General features: G+C 39.5%; 1 protein-coding gene and 1 non-coding gene across 2 annotated transcripts in view; both read right to left on the bottom strand.

Moving 5' to 3' along the window:
* The window catches only part of CCDC158 (coiled-coil domain containing 158), a 101,865-nt gene that overhangs the window by 39,164 nt on the left and 45,720 nt on the right, over positions 1–16,981 (bottom strand). Inside the window, exons 13-15 of the mRNA XM_023222577.1 lie at positions 12,672–12,824; positions 10,639–10,751; positions 930–1,088 (exon numbers count right to left, since the gene is read on the bottom strand). Of these exons, the coding sequence (XP_023078345.1) occupies positions 930–1,088; positions 10,639–10,751; positions 12,672–12,824 (425 nt within the window). The remainder of the gene's footprint in view (positions 1–929; positions 1,089–10,638; positions 10,752–12,671; positions 12,825–16,981) is intronic.
* Positions 11,901–12,012, bottom strand: LOC111549415. The gene has a single exon (XR_002733724.1). It is a non-coding gene; the product is annotated as a U6 spliceosomal RNA (small nuclear RNA).

Genomic DNA, 16,981 nt, shown 5'->3' with positions numbered 1-16,981 from the left:
GAGGCAGGCAGATCTTGAGGTCAGGAGATCGAGACCATCTTGGCTAACACAGTGAAACTGCCTCTCTACTAAAAAGACAAAAATTAGCTGGGCGTGGTGGTGCACACCTGTAGTCCCAGCTACTTGGGAGGCTGAGGCAGGAGAATCGTTTGAACCCGGGAGGCAGAGGTTGCAGTGAGCTGAGATCGTGCCACTGCACTCTATCCTGGCAACAGAGCAAGACTCTGTCTCAAAATAAAATAAAATAAAATAACCACAACTGAAATTCACAGAGTCAATACAGCATGTTTTAAGAAACAAAGGCAGCAGAGGTGAGATTGCAAATTGTTGTATCTAACCATAAAGGCGCTGCTTTCTTAGCAATCAAGGATGGTTTTGGAACAATTTTAGGCTTCCAGACTTTCTAGGTGACAGGAAGAGATATTTATTTTTCTACAGTAAATGGCAATGAAAAACAGTATCACTGATCCTTCTCATTCTTTAAGCTATGTTTCCTAAATGTACTTTCTGGACCCCACGAAGTGCCAGCCATTAGCATTACTGTATCATTTTATTGACATTGTTAAGAGACTGTCTTCTACCAAGTGCCCAAGTCACTTTTTGGTGGTAAGTCAGGTGCTCATGGAGACATTTTTACTTATTCAGATCACTAAGGGTATCAGGAACATCTTACATCTTTGATCTTACTGCCCTGTGACTATGTTAGCCTGAAAAAGAAAACTTGGCAAAAAGCATGCATTATGATGACATTTTAAAATTCAGAAACGCCTTCACTATAGGATAGGTATTTCCTTTGTGCTAGGTGATTGGGATACAACACCAATTGATACATTCAGTTCCTGTCTACACAGAGCTTTTGTTCAGAACAATTCTATTTGGTTAATAACTATTTGGTTGATAATTACTTTATATGTTTAGTTAATAATTACCTTATCCAGAGCAACTTCCATATTAGTAACCTTTTCTTTCAAACGGCGTTCCTGAGATCGCAGAACTTCCAACTCCCCAGCCATCTTGTTTTTTTCTGTGGCAACAGTACTCAATTCCTGACTGAGTTTACTCTTCTCTTCTTTCAGAAAATGTTTCTCCTACAATTATATGAGAGAAAAATATCAGAAATCATCTGCTGATGTAGATGCTGAAAGGTAACAGAAATATAAAATTTTTGTTTAAAGGACCCTGGACTAGATAAGTTTAATTTATATGCCATTTAATTGCTTCTGAGTTGTGGTTGGGAGCTGATGGGAGTATGTTATTACGTACTCTCTCCTATTTTAATCATTGCTGGTATTATTACTTCTTTCTAGTCTTAATACATCTTTGATAAAATCTACAAAATATGAAACTATATTGTCCTAAAAAGACAGTGTTTTAGTGAATTGGGATCAAATACTCGTATATTGAATTTTACTAAAATTTATTTTAAACAACAGAGATTTTTAAAATATACATTACTTGAAAGTTTTATGGATTTCTATTTTGTTTCAAGGTTGAATATTCATTTCACAAATACCTACCGCAGACCCTGTGACAGAAAAACAAATGAGACATATAGTTCCTGCCCACAAGTCACTTAACAGCCCAATGATGACAGTGAGCTTACTGATCTAATAGTCTCTGCTATTAAACAACATTTCATTAAAATTAGTTCATCCCTCCAAAAAAGCACCATGGAATATGCATACAAAAATAATAAATGTATAGTTGTCAAGTTAAAATACAGACATCAGTTTGTTGAGTCTACATTTATTTAAATATGTATTTTTTCATAGCGAAAAACGTTTATTGTAAATAAGGTAGAAGGTGTTGCTACTCTAAAATGCAAAACAGTTTTCCTTTTCTGATTAGATTAGGTAGAAAAGGCTTCAGAAGGAAAGAGGGATTAATTGTATAGGCTTTGTCCTTTTCGTTTGGAGGGAATATCATAGAGCTATGATGAATATTTTCTTTTCGGCAGGGCAGGCATCTTTGTCGACAGCAGGCAGTAACCTCTTAAAGCCTTAAGTGCCATCAGGAAGGATAAGCACTGCTTTAGGTTCCCAAAGGCAAAAAAAAAAAAAAAAGGAGAAAGAAAAAAAATGAATTCAGGATAAGAGAAAGGAAGGGAAGAAAAAATTGGAAAGAAGAAATAGAGAAAGAGGAAGTAAGTCTACATGATAAGGGGTATGCACAAATGTAGGTTTATACCTGTTAATATTTAGTTGCAAATACTCTGAAGTATTTTGATAGCTCATCATGGATAGTAAATTAGCAATTACTTTGGTTGCACTTATTTTCTACTTGTTATTTACTTTATCACCTCTGTTATAGTCTGTTCTGTTATAAATCTTCTTCCAAAATACACACTTTTTCCAAAGTAATGGATATACCAGGGAACATTTGAGTATTAGGCAAATTTCATGGTTGCTTATTCGTGAATGAGTCTCATTCATGACAAACACCAAGTCAATGCAGAAAACTCAACCTAGCTAAACACAGTTGCACAGGAATACACAAGAAGCATACATGCACACCAACACCCACCTACTGGCTACCTCAGTTTTACCATGTGTTACGAACCACATCCATGCACATGCGGTGTTACAGGAAACTCTCCTTCTACTCCTCCACAATAACATACAAGCTGCATATACACTTAAGAAAACTTCTGGTCATTTTCAAGACAAAGAGCTATACTTATTGTTGTATTTATATATTTCTTAACAATTTAGTATGTGTAAAACTGCTATTGTTTTTATTAGGTTCCTATTTTTTTATGCATCACAAATGAAATTTGTTAGTGTGGTGCTCCTGATCCCATTGTTCCCATAAGCCCTGTGGTTTTTATTACACAATTTTGCATAGCACAGCAATTTTAGAAACATGTATGTCACATTATAATGGAACTCACTGTATTTTGTTTATAATCATTTCTTGCCTCTACCAAGAATGTTCTTTTTCCCATTTCCCATGTTTTTTTTTTTATTTTGTTTTGTTTTGTTTTGAATTCTGTCGTTCTTTTATCCAATAAAGAGAATATTCAATACATGGAATAGTTATTATATAAACACTGTGTGCCCAGATTTGAACTAGATTCCATGGAATCTGACAGTGTCTCATATTTACTTTATTTTGCATTTTATAATTAAGCAGCTAGCAATGTTAACAGATTTTCACATGTATATTGATATATTTGTATTTCTTCTTTTATAAACTTTCCATTCATGTTTTTTGATCATTTGCATTATTAGTCTTTTTTTAAATTGATTTTTAAGGCCAAATCAAATGCTGATTTGATCCTGATTCAAGTATAAGAATATTCTGAGAGCTTTAAAATATTATACAAGTGTTGATTCTGGTTGGTTCTTATTTGAACTGATTCACTAATTGTTTTATTCATCCACTTAGCCACCATTCATCAGGCCTCTATTACATGTTCAAAATCAAACATTCTCATAGGCACCGGGAGATATAACAATAAGCTGCTGTTTCTACTGTCAAGTTGATCACAGACCTGTAGCAGAGAAAAATAATGAGACAAGCGATTGTAGACAGGATCATTTTGCCATTAAACAGATGTAGATTTTTTTTTCTATTTGGCATTCATTAACTTGCCTTTCCTAGTAAATAATGCTTTCCTTTTATTTTTTTTTTTTTATACTTTAAGTTCTAGGGTACACATATGTGCACAATGTGCAGGTTTGTTACATATGTATATATGTGCCACGTTGATGTGGTGCACCCATTAACTCGTCATTTACATTAGGTATATCTTCTAATGCTATCCTTCCCCCCACCCCCTCCCCACAATACGACCTGGTGTGTGATGTTCCCCTTCTTGTATCCAAGTGATCTCATTGTTCAATTCCCACCTATGAGTGAGAACATGCGGTATTTGGTTTTCTGTTCTCGCAATAGTTTGCTGAGAATGATGGCTTCCAGCTGCATCCATGTCCCTACAAAGGACATGAACTCATCCTTTTTTATGGCTGCATAGTATTCCATAGTATATGTGCCACATTTTCTTAATCCAATCTGTCACTGATGGACATTTGAGTTGATTCCAAGTCTTTGCTATTGTGAATAGTGCTGCAATAAACATATGTGTGCATGTGTCTTTATAGCAGCATGACTTATAATCCTTTGGGTATATCTCCAGTAACGGGATGGCTGGGTCAAATGGTATTTCTAGTTCTAAATCCTTGAGGAATTGCCACACTGTTTTCTTTTTTTTTTTTTTTTTTGCTTTGACACCTCTTCAATATTTTTTTTTTTTTTTTTTATTATACTTTAAGTTCTAGGGTACATGTGCATAACGTGCAGGTTACATATGTATACATGTGCCATGTTGGTGTGCTGCACCCATCAACTCGTCAGCACCCATCAATTCATCATTTATATCAGGTATAACTCCCCAATGCAATCCCTCCCCCCTCCCCCCTCCCCATGATAGGCCCCAGTGTGTGATGTTCCCCTTCCCGAGTCCAAGTGAGCTCATTGTTCAGTTCCCACCTATGAGTGAGAACATGCGGTGTTTGGTTTTCTCTTCTTGTGATAATTTGCTAAGAATGATGGTTTCCAGCTGCATCCATGTCTCTACAAAGGACGCAAACTCATCCTTTTTTATGGCTGCATAGTATTCCATGGTGTATATGTGCCACATTTTCTTAATCCAGTCTGTCACTGATGGACATTTGGGTTGATTCCAAGTCTTTGCTATTGTGAATAGTGCCGCAATAAACATACGTGTGCATGTGTCTTTGTAGTAGCATAATTTATAATCCTTTGGGTATATACCCAGTAGTGGGATGGCTGGGTCATATGGTACATCTAGTTCTAGATCCTTGAGGAATCGCCATACTGTTTTCCATAATGGTTGAACTAGTTTACAATGCCACACTGTTTTCCACAATGGTTGAACTAGTTTACAGTCCCACCAACAGTGTAAGAGTGTTCCTATTTCTCCACATCCTCTCCAGCACCTGTTGTTCCCTGATTTTTTAATGATTGCCATTCTAACTGGTGTAAGATGGTATCTCATTGTGGTTTTGATTTGCATTTCTCTGATGGCAAGTGACGATGAGCATTTTTTCATTTGCCTGTTGGCTGTATGAATGTCTTCTTTTGAGAAGTGTCTGTTCATATCCTTTGCCCACTTTTTGATGGGGTTGTTTTTTTCTTGTCAATTTGATTGAGTTCTTTGTAGGTTCTGGATATTAGCCCTTTGTCAGATGAGTAGATTGCAAAAATCTTCTCCCATTCTGTAGGTTGCCTGTTCACTCTGATGGTAGTTTCTTTTGCTGTGCAGAAGCTCTTTAGTTTAATTAGATGCCATTTGTCAATTTTGGCTTCTGTTGCTGTTGCTTTTGGTGTTTTAGACATGAAGTCCTTGCCCATGCCTGTGTCCTGAATGGTATTACCTAGGTTTTCTTCTAGGGTTTTTATGGTTTTAGGTCTAACATTTAAGTCTCCAATCCATCTTGAATTAATTTTCGCATAAGGAGTAAGGAAAGGATCCAGTTTCAGCTTTCTACTTATGGCTAACCAATTTTCCCAGCACCATTTATTAAATAGGGAATCCTTTCCCCATTTCTTGTTTTTGTCAGGTTTGTCAAAGATCAGATGGCTGTAGATGGGTGGTATTATTTCTGAGGACTCTGTTCTGTTCCATTGGTCTATATCTCTGTTTTGGTACCAGTACCATGCTGTTTTGGTTACTGTAGCCTTGTAGTATAGTTTGAAGTCAGGTAGCATGATGCCTCCAGCTTGGTTCTTTTGGCTTAGGATTGTCTTGGCAATGCGGGGTCTTTTTTGGTTCCATATGAACTTTAAAGCAGTTTTTTCCAATTCTGTGAAGAAAGTCATTGGTAGCTTAATGCGGATGGCATTGAATCTATAAATTACCTTGGGTAGTATGGCCATTTTCACAATATTGATTCTTCCTATCCATGAGCATGGTATGTTCTTCCATTTGTTTGTGTCCTCTTTTATTTCACTGAGCAGTGGTTTGTAGTTCTCCTTGAAGAGGTCCTTTACTTCCCTTGTAAGTTGGATTCCTAGGTATTCTATTCTCTTTCAAGCTATTGTGAATGGGAGTTCATTCATGATTTGGCTCTCTGTTTGTCTGTTACTGGTGTATAGGAATGCTTGTGATTTTTGCTGAAGTTGCTTATCAGCTTAAGGAGATTTTGGGCTGAGATAATGGGGTTTTCTAAATATACAATCATGTCATCTGCAAACAGGGACAATTTGACATCTTCTTTTCCTAACTGAATACCCTTGATTTCTTTCTCTTGCCTGATTGCCCTAGCCAGAACTTCCAATACTATGTTGAACAGGAGTGGTGAGAGAGGGCATCCCTGTCTTGTGCCAGTTTTCAAAGGGAATGCTTCCAGTTTTTGCCCATTCAGTATGATATTGGCTGTGGGTTTGTCATAAATAGCTCTTATTATTTTGAGATATGTTCCATCAGTACCGAATTTATTGAGAGTTTTTAGCATGAAGGGCTGTTGAATTTTGTCAAAGGCCTTTTCTGCATCTATTGAGATAATCATGTGGTTTTTGTCTTTGGTTCTGTTTATATGCTAGATTACGTTTATTGATTTGCATATGTTGAACCAGCCTTGCATCCCAGGGATGAAGCCCACTTGATCATGGTGGATAAGCTTTTTGATGTGCTGCTGGATTTGGTTTGCCAGTATTTTATTGAGGATTTTTGCATCAATGTTCATCAGGGATATTGGTCTAAAATTCTCTTTTTTTGTTGTATCTCTGCCAGGCTTTGGTATCAGGATGATGTTGGCCTTGTAAAATGAGTTAGGGAGGATTCCCATTTTTTCTATTGATTGGAATAGTTTCAGAAGGAATGGTATCAACTCCTCCTTGTACCTCTGGTAGAATTCGCCTGTGAATCCGTCTGGTCCTGGACTTTTTTTGGTTGGTAGACTATTAATTATTGCCTCAGTTTCAGAGCCTGCTATTGGTCTATTCATGGATTCAACTGCTTCCTGGTTTAGTCTTGGGAGAGTGTAAGTGTCCAGGAAATTATCCATTTCTCCTAGGTTTTCTAGTTTATTTGCATAGAGGTGTTTACAGTATTCTCTAATGGTAGTTTGTATTTCTGTGGGGTCGGTGGTGATATCCTCTTTATCACTTTTTATTGCATCTATTTGATTCTTCTCTCTTTTCTTCCTTATTAGTCTTGCTAGCGGTCTATCCATTTTGTTGATGTTTTCAAAAATCCAGCTCCTGGATTCATTGATTTTTTGGAGGGTTTTTTTGTGTCTCCGTCTCCTTCAGTTCTGCTCTGATCTTAGTTATTTCTTGCCTTCTGCTAGCTTTTGAATGTGTTTGCTCTTGCTTCTCCAGTTCTTTTAATTGTGATGTTAGGGTGCCAATTTTAGATCTTTCCTGCTTTCTCTTGTGGGCATTTAGTGCTATAGATTTCCCTCTACACACTGCTTTAAATGTGTCCCAGAGATTCTGGTATGTTGTATCTTTGTTCTCATTAGTTTCAAAGAACATCTTTATTTCTGCCTTCATTTCGTTATGTACCTAGTAGTCATTCAGGAGCAGGTTGTTCAGTTTCCATGTAGTTGAGCAGTTTTGATTGAGTTTCTTAGTCCTGAGTTCTAGTTTGATTGCACTGTGGTCTGAGAGACAGTTTGTTATAATTTCTGTTCTTGTACATTTGCTGAGGAGTGCTTTACTTCCAACTATGTGGTCAATTTTGGAATAAGTGTGATGTGGTGCTGAGAAGAATGTATACTCTGTTGCTTTGGGGTGGAGAGTTCTGTAGATGTCTATTAGGTCCGCTTGGTGCAGAGTTGAGCTCAATTCCTGGATATCCTTGTTAACTTTCTGTCTCATTGATCTGTCTAATGTTGACAGTGGGCTGTTAAAGTCTCCCATTATTATTGTATGGGAGTCTAAGTCTCTTTGTAAGTCTTAAGGACATGCTCTATGAATCTGGGTGCTCCTGTATTGGGTGCATATATATTTAGGATAGTTAGCTCTTCCTGATGAATTGATCCCTTTACCATTATGTAATGGCCTTGTCTCTTTTGATCTTTGATGGTTTAAAGTCTGTTTTATCAGAGACTAGGATTGCAACCCTTGCTTTTTTTTTTTTTTTTTTTTTTTGTTCTCCATTTGCTTGGTAGATCTTCCTCCATCCCTTTATTTTGAGCCTATGTGTGTCTCTGCATGTGAGATGGGTCTCCTGAATACAGCAAACTGATGGGTCTTGACTCTTTACCTAATTTGCCAGTCTGTGTCTTTTAATTGGACCATTTAGTCCATTTACATTTAAGATTAATATTGTTACATGTGAACTTAATGCTGTCATTATGACATTAGCTGGTTATTTTGCTCCTTAATTGATGCAATTTCTTCCTAGAATCGATGGACTTTACATTTTGGCATATTTTTGCAATGGCTGGTACCTGCTGTTCCTTTCCATGTTTAGTGCTTCCTTCAGGATCTCTTGTAGGGCAGGCCTGGTGGTGACAAAATAAGCATTTGCTTGTCTGTAAAGGATTTTATTTCTCCTTCACTGATGAAACTTAGTTTGGCTGGATATGAAATTCTGGGTTTAAAATTCTTTTCTTTAAGAATGTTGAATATTGGCCCCCACTCTCTTCTGGCTTGGAGAGTTTCTGCTGAGAGATCTGCTGTAGTCTGATGGGCTTCCCTTTGTGGGTAGCCCGACCTTTCTCTCTGGCTGCCCTTAACATTTTTTCCTTCATTTCAACTTTGGTGAATCTGACAGTTACGTGTCTTGGAGTTGCTCTTCTCCAGGAGTAGCTTTGTGGTATTCTCCGTATTTCCTGAATTTGAATGTTGGCCTGCCTTACTAGGTTGGGGAAGTTCTCCTGGATGATATCCTGCAGAGTGTTTTCCAACTTGGTTCCATTTTCCGTCACTTTCAGGCACACCGATCAGATGTAGATTTGGTCTTTTCACATAGTCCCATATTTCTTGGAGGCTTTGTTCATTTTTTTTTCTCTTTTTTCTCTATGCTTCTCTTCTCACTTCATTTCATTCATTTGATCTTCAATCTCTGATACTCTTCCTTCCAGTTGATCAAGTCAGTTACTGAAGCTTGTGCATTTGTCACAAAGTTCTCGTGTTATGGTTTTCATCTCTATCAGTTCTTTTAAGGACTTCTCTACATTGGTTATTCTACTTAGCCATTTGTCAAATCTTTTTTCAAGTTTTTTAATTTCTTTGCGCTGGTTACATAGGTCCTCCTTTAGCTCTGAGAAGTTTGATCGACTGAAGCTTTCTTCTCTCAACTTGTCAAAGTCATTCTCCATCCAGCTTTGTTCCGTTGCTGGCGATGAGCTGCATTCCTTTGGAGGGGGAGATGCGCTCTGATTTTTTGAATTTACAGCTTTTCTGCACTGCTTTTTCCCCATCTTTGTGGTTTTATCTGCCTTTGGTCTTTCATGATGCTGACGTACTGATGGGGTTTTGGTGTGTTTGTCCTTTCTGTTTGTTAGTTTTCCTTCTAACAGTCAGGACCCTCAGCTGCAGGTCTGTTGGAGTTTGCTTGAGGTTTACTCCAGACCCTGTTTGCCTGGGTATCAGCAGCGGAGGCTGCAGAAGATAGAATATTGCTGAACAGGAAGTGTTGCTGTCTGATTCTTGCTCTGGAAGCTTCGTCTCAGGGATGTACCCAGCCATGTGAGGTGTGAGGTGTCGGTCTGCACCTAGTGGGGGATGTCTCCCAGATAGGCTACTCAGGGGTAAGGGACCCACTTGAGCAGGCAGTCTGTCCATTCTCATATCTCAACTTCTGTGCTGGGAGATCCACTGCTCTCTTCAAAGCTGTCAGACAGGGACGTTTACCTCTGCTGAGCTTTCTGCTACTTTTTGTTTAGCTATGCTCTGTCCCCAGAGGTGGAGTCTACAGAGGCAGGCAGGCCTCCTTGAGCTGTGGTGGGCTCCACCCAATTCGAGCTTCCCAGTGGCTTTGTTTACCTACTTAAGCCTCAGCAATGGTGGGCACCCCTCGCCCAGCCTCGCTGCTGCCTTGCAGTTAGATTTCAGACTGCTGTGCTAGCAATGAGGGAGGCTCCGTGGGCGTGGGACCCTCCGGGCCAGATGTGAGATATGATCTCCTGGTGTGCCATTTGCTAAGACCCTTGGTAAAGTGCAGTATTAGGGTGGGAGTTACCCAATTTTCCAGGTGTTGTGTGTCTCACTTTCCTTTTGCTAGGAAAAGGAATTCCTTTCCCCCTTGCACTTCCCAGATGAGGTGATGCCTCACCCTGCTTCAGCTCTCGCTGGTCAGGCGGCACCCGCAGACCAGCACCTACTGTCCGACATACCCCAGTGAGATGAACCCGGTACCTCAGTTGAAAATGCAGAAATCACCCGTCTTCTGTGTTGCTCACGCTGGGAGCTGGAGGCTGGAGCTGTTCCTATTCGGGCATCTTGGGCGCGACCCCCCCCCCAACTGCCACGTTTAAAATAGTAGCTGTCTTTCAACATTCTGCTCAAATGCTTTTCTAGGAACTTTTCCCTTGTTCTCTCACCTAGAAATAAGCTTTCCTTTTCCCCTTGCACTTTGCATCTCTGCTTCATCTTATTCTGCCTTGTGGTCTGTCCGTGAGTGAACATGTTGGTTTCCCCATTCTGAGGACAGTGACCCACCTTATTTGCATTTGTCATTGCCTCTTCCAAAAACTGTATCTTGCTCTGAAGGGCATCTATCTGACCTCTTTTGGCTGTGATTTGCTTTTGCATCCCCATTGCCACTTTCATAGCTGGAAAAAAAAAAAAGAGGCAAACTATGCCTTAGGTTCTTAAGTTTGAGAGACTATGGTAATTTGATGGTTAAACTTTATGAGAAGGTAACAAGTAAGATCCTCCAAGGTATCTGGGCAGTTTCAAGGAAAAGATCATGGACAAATGTCTTTGGTTTTCATAATATTGGAATATAATAACTTTTAACTACTACTAGAGATTTTTAGCTGGGAAACATACATATAATCATGTTTTACAGGGTTTTTGCCACTGGGATTAATTTCATTGACCATGATACTTTGCCACCTTTCCAGTAATAACAATAACATTGACTAAACTCATACTTACACATGTAGGGAAATATATAATATATAATACGTGTGTGTGTGTGTGTAGATATGGGGGGTGTCACATAAAGAATAACATATATTGTTTTATTACTAAAATGATTTTTCCAGAAACTCATACTTAAAATACTGCATGAGACATCTAGTGTATCTTTTTAAAGGGTCCGTGATATCACAAACCCTCCAATTTTTATTCTCATGATTGTTGTCATGTGCTTGGAACTCACTACCCTCTCAGCAACCAAACTGCCAGCATAAGCATATGTGATTTTTTTTTTTCTTATAGTCAGCTGAGGAAAAAGGACTGAAAATGCCACAGCTTAGAGTCCAGTCTGGCTATAACTTAGAGGTTAAAAAGAAAAATGAAAATATACCATTCATTATAAACAAGCCATCAGAGTGAAAGGTCTGACTTCTCATTAACAAGATATAGTTCTTCTATCTAAACTGTCAAAACAGGGACTGTATATTGATTTATTAATAGGTTAAAAGTCTGACATCATTTGCTCACCACTTTGAAGAATTATGGGCTGATTAAGTGGATTATGGTTGGCCATGAAAGGTAATTTTCTCAAACAAATGTTTTTTTTTTTTTTATTTAAAGTTGATTTAAAAAATAAAAACAGGAATTTGAATGAGAATACAAGGGTTCTCTAAGTAACTTAATAATTGTAATGTCCCTGGGGTGGTTCTGAAGATGCCCGACAGTGAGACAGGGTTGCTGTCTGGGGAGTAGGGGCAGCAGACCGCAAAAGACCTCTTGAGCGACTTCTCCAAACCCAACGAGTTTATCTGTGTTAACTAGTAAAGGGCCAAACCACACAAAATATGAAACACATCAAAATTTGTGGTCATCCTTGCACAGAGACTATGGTATATGGTAATCTTCTTTATATTGTTCTAATTTTAGTATAAGTGCTGCCAAAGCAAGCACAAAAATAAATCTTCTGATATTAAAAATACTGAGAAATGGAAAAATGTACACTTTAATTAGATAAATATTAATTCCTATGGTCAGCTAATATGGTCATGTCAACAATTATATGAATAACATGAACTGGAAGATAACCTTTTTATCTCTCTGCATTAATATGGGCAGCAAGGTAAAAGGGGAATAAGTATAGGTGGTGAGAAGAGTCCCCTCACCTACCAATTCAATTTCCAGGATTCCTTCTCTTTTTTATCACAGTGAAGGAATCAAGAACTGCCAACTAGCCACAGACCTACAGTTTATATAATGTACATGTTGAAAAATAAAGGGTTGAATGGAAATTACTGGTAACTTGTATTTATATCCTTAAAAATAATTACTTGACATTAATAGATACTGAGATCTGTTAGAAATTACTGAAATAGCCACAGGAAAGGAAAGATTCAGATAGTTTAGGGATTAAATTAACTCCATGGCAATTTCCCTAAAAACAATTAACTACTGCTACATAACATCTATCATCAATACCTACTATTGTATATTTCTCATATCATTTAGCACTGTGAAGAGGTGGTAGGTAATGTATTTGGGTTTGTGTTTTAATGAATTTAGACCATTAAATTAAAAACAGAAGAAAAAATTTTACATCTAACAGAGCATACCATGACCATCAGATCCTTCCATTGACTTTAATGTATTTCTTGTCTGTTCTAGCTCAGACTGTGCAGATTTTAACTGCATTTTCAGCTTATTTGTAGTCATTTCCATTTCTTCACTTTTGTTTCGGAAATTCCTTTTTAAGACTTCATACTCCTCTATACAATGTGATAATCAATAACAGATGGTTACTTTTTTCTATCCCATTGTTAATTAAGTACATTTTATCTGTAATTAATGATCACAGAATTTTAGAACTGGAAGAGAACTCATTTAATTACATCTTCCTTTGTTACAGAAATGAAATGTACATACACAATTCCAGGGATATGACTCCTTCTTTTTAACCTGCTTGGGTGGATCCTATTCCTCCTTTATCCACTTACTACTCATTGTTTTTTCCCAAACATTGTAATTAGTTTGCAGTTATTTCATCTTAAACCTTCTTCTTGGATGACCATGTCCACTAGAGTAGATTTAACCACCATCTGCTGGTAGATTAATCTCCATAACACTATAAGTAACCTGAGGCTGCCATCTGTTTTATCTGACTTATCTCCAGTATCTATGAAAATACCTGGCACAAGCTCATCATTTGATATACTAGAATACACACACACACACACACACACACACTTATTTATATGTATCTACTTATATGATCAGATTTATATGTAAAAGGATCAAAGCTCCAGCTCCCTTTGTTCAGACATCTCCATGTAGATGTCCTCGTGCCACCTGAAACCAACTGCTTCACAGTGACTACATCTCATCCTCCAGCCCTCAAGCCTGCCTTTCCTTCTGGTTCCCTCTCCCAGTTGCTGATGTTGATTTCCCAATACCACAAACTAAAATCCTGAAACCTACACTTAATCCCTGCAACAACTAAGTCCTGTTGATTTAACCTCCAAAAATATTCTTAATTCTTTCCTTCCATTCTCACTGCCACTGCCTTAGTTCAAGTCCTCATTCTGTTTATCTGGGACTACTGCAAAAATCCTCCTTAACTGCTTGGTCTGCTTTTCTTTTCTCTAATTTGCTTACTAACGCAGTCCATCTAAAATCTGACAAAAAATCTGCTACTTAATATCCTTTGTGGTCTCCACATTACCCAGCTCTACCTATCTATTCTGCCTTATTTCTTAGCCCTCATTCGTTTGTACTTTTGCTCCAGCTAGTACTTCTCAGGTCACATTTTGATATTACATGGCTTCATGCATTTGCCCATAATGTTCTCTCTGCCTGGAATGTCCCTTGCACTTCTTTTTCACCTGCTGAATTCCTTTTCCTCTTTCAAGCCCAGTACAGACGTCACTTCCTACAGGAGGTAAATTCTGTATCCTCTGTGCTATCTTTGTACTCAATACACTTTCATTGTGCCTCACACACTGGTTATTCACCCATTTCTATCTAGGTTTATCTCCCCACTAGACTGTGAGCTTCATTGTGGGGTTTCCAGGTTCTATCACAGTGTCTTGCACATAGTAAATGCTCAGTAACTTCTGACTTCATGAAGTACATGATACTTTATACCATACTAATATGGTTTGGCTCTGTGTTCTGACCCAAATCTCATGTCCTGTTGTAATTCTCAGTGTTGGAGGAGGGGCCTTGTAGGAGGTGATTGGATCATGGGGAAGGATTTCCCCCTTGCTGTTCTTGTGATAGTGTGTGAGTTCTCACGAGATCTGGTTGTTTGAAAGTGTGTAGCACCTCCCTCTTTGCTCTCTCTCTCTTTCTATTGCTACCATGTGAAGATGTGCTTGCTTCCCCTTCACCTTCTACCATGATTATGTTTTCTGAGACCTCCCAGCCATGCTTCCTGTGCAGGCTGCAGAACTGTGAGTCAGTTAAACCTCTTTTCTTCACAAATTACTCATTCTCAGGTAGTTCTTTATAGCAATGCAAAAATGAACTAATACAGAAAATTGGTACCAGAGAAGTAGGATACTGCTCTACAGATACCTGAAAATGTGAAAGTAGCTTTGGAACTGGGTAACAGATACAGGTTGTAACAGTTTGGAGAGATCAGAAGAAGACAGGAAGATGTGAGAAAGTTTGGAACTTCCTAGAAACTTGTTAAATTGTTGTGACCAAAATGCTGACAGTGATATGAACAATGAAGTCCAGGCTGAAGAAGTCTCAGATGGAGATGAGGAACTTATTGGGAACTGAAGTAAAGATCATTCTTGCTATGCTTTAGCAAAGAGATTGGCAGCATTGTGCGCCTGCTCTAGGAATCTATGGAACTTCGAACTTGAGAGAGATGATTTAGGGTATCTAGCAGAAGAAATTTCTAAGCAGCAAAGTGTTCAAGATGTGACCTGGCTGCTCCTAAAAGCCTATGCTCATTTGCATTAAAAAAGAAATAACCTGAAGCTAGAACTTATATTTAAAAGGGAAGTAGAGCATAAAAGTTAAGAAAATTTACAGCCCAACCATGCAGTTGAAAAGAAAAATCCATTTTCTGGGGAGAAATTCAAGGCTGCAGAAATTTGCATAAGAGGAGCCAAATGTTCATAGCCAAGACAATGGGGAACATGTCTCCAGGTCATTTCAGAGACCTTCTCAGAAGCCACTCCCATCACTTGCCTGGAGGCCTAGAAGGGAAAAATCATTTCGTGGGCCGGATCCAGAGCCCTGCTGCTCTGTGCAGCCTTGGGACATGGTGCCCGGCATTTCAGCTGCTCCAATTCCAACTGTGGTTAACAGTGGCCAAGGTGCAGCTCGGGCTGTTGCTTCAGAGAGTGCAAGCCCCAAGCCTTGGCAGCTCCCATGTGGTGTTGGGGCTGTGGGTGTACAGAGGGCAAGAGTTGAGGCTTGGGAGCCTCCACCTAGATTTCAGAGGATATATGTAAATACCTGGATGTCCAGGCAGAAGTCTGCTGCAGGAGCAGAGCCCTCATGGAGAACCTCTACTAGGGAAGTGCAGAGGGGAAATGTGGGGTTGGGACCCCCACACAGAGCCTGCACTGGAGCACTGCCCAGTGGAGCCATGAGAAGAGGGCCACTGTCCTCCACACCCCAGAATGGTAGATCCGTAGATCCACTGACAGCTTTGCACTGTGTGCCTGGAAAAGTCACAGGCACTCAGTGCTAGCCCATGAAAGCAGCCACGGGGACTGTACCCTGAAGAGTCACAGAGGCAGAGCTGCCCAAGGCTTTGGAAGCCCACTCCTTACAGCAGCATGCCCTGAATGTGAGACATGGAGTCAAAGGAGATTATTTTAAAGCTTAGAAATTTAATGACTGCCCTGTAGGGTTTCGGACTTGCATAGGCCCTGTAGCCCCTTTGCTTTGGCCAATTTATCTCTTTTGGAACAGGAACATCTACCCAATGCCTGTACCCTCAATATATCTTGGAAGTAACTAACTTGTTTTTTATTTTACAGGCTCATAGGTAGAAGGGATTTGCCTTGTCTCAGATGAGACTTTGGACTTGGACTTTTGAGTTAATGCTGGAATGTGTGAAGACTTTGGGGGACTATTGGGAAGGCATGATTGTGTTTTGAAATGTAAGAAGGACACGAGATTTGGGAGGGCCCAGGGGCAGAATGATATGGTTTGGCTCGGTGTCCCGACTCAAATCTCATGTCCTGCTGTAATTCCCACTGTTGGAGGAGGGGCCTTGTGGAAGGTGACTGGCTCAAGGGGGCGGATTTCCCCCTTGCTGTTCTCGTGACAGTGAGTGAGTTCTCATGTGATCTGGTTGTTTCAAAGTGTGTAGCACCTCCCCCTTTGTGTGCTCTCTCTCTCTCTCTCTCCTGCTGCCATGTGAATATGTGCTTGCTTCTCCGTCATCTTCCATTATTTCAAGTTTCCTGAGGCCTCCAAGCCATGCTTCCTGCACAGCCTGCAGAACTGTGAGTCAATTAAACCTTATTTCTTTATAAATTACCCAGTCTGGGCTGGGTACAGTGGCTCATGCCTGTAGTCCCAGCACTTTGGGAGGCTGAGGCAGGTGGATCACGAGGTCAGGAAATGGAGACCATCCTGGTTAACATGGTGAAACCCCATCTCTACTAAAAATACAAAAAATTAGCCAGGGGTGGTGGTGGGCACCTGTTGTCCTAGTTACTCAGGAGGCTGAGGCAGGAGAATGGCATGAACCTGGGAGGCGGAGCTTGCAGTGAGCTGAGATCGCACCACTGCACTCCAGCCTGGACGACAGAGTGAGACTCTGTCTCAAAAAAAAAAAAAAAAAATGAAATAAATTACCCAGTCTGAGGTAGTTCTTTACAGCAATGCAAGAAGGGACTAATACACATATCAATCACAAACTGGAGTGTTTCACTGTTTAACGTTAAGGCCATGG

The sequence above is a fragment of the Piliocolobus tephrosceles genome, chromosome 3, assembly GCF_002776525.5.
Source record: "Piliocolobus tephrosceles isolate RC106 chromosome 3, ASM277652v3, whole genome shotgun sequence".
Classification (NCBI taxonomy): domain Eukaryota; kingdom Metazoa; phylum Chordata; class Mammalia; order Primates; family Cercopithecidae; genus Piliocolobus; species Piliocolobus tephrosceles.
Note: the sequence above shows the minus strand (reverse complement) of the source record. Positions and strands in the feature narration are given on the sequence as shown.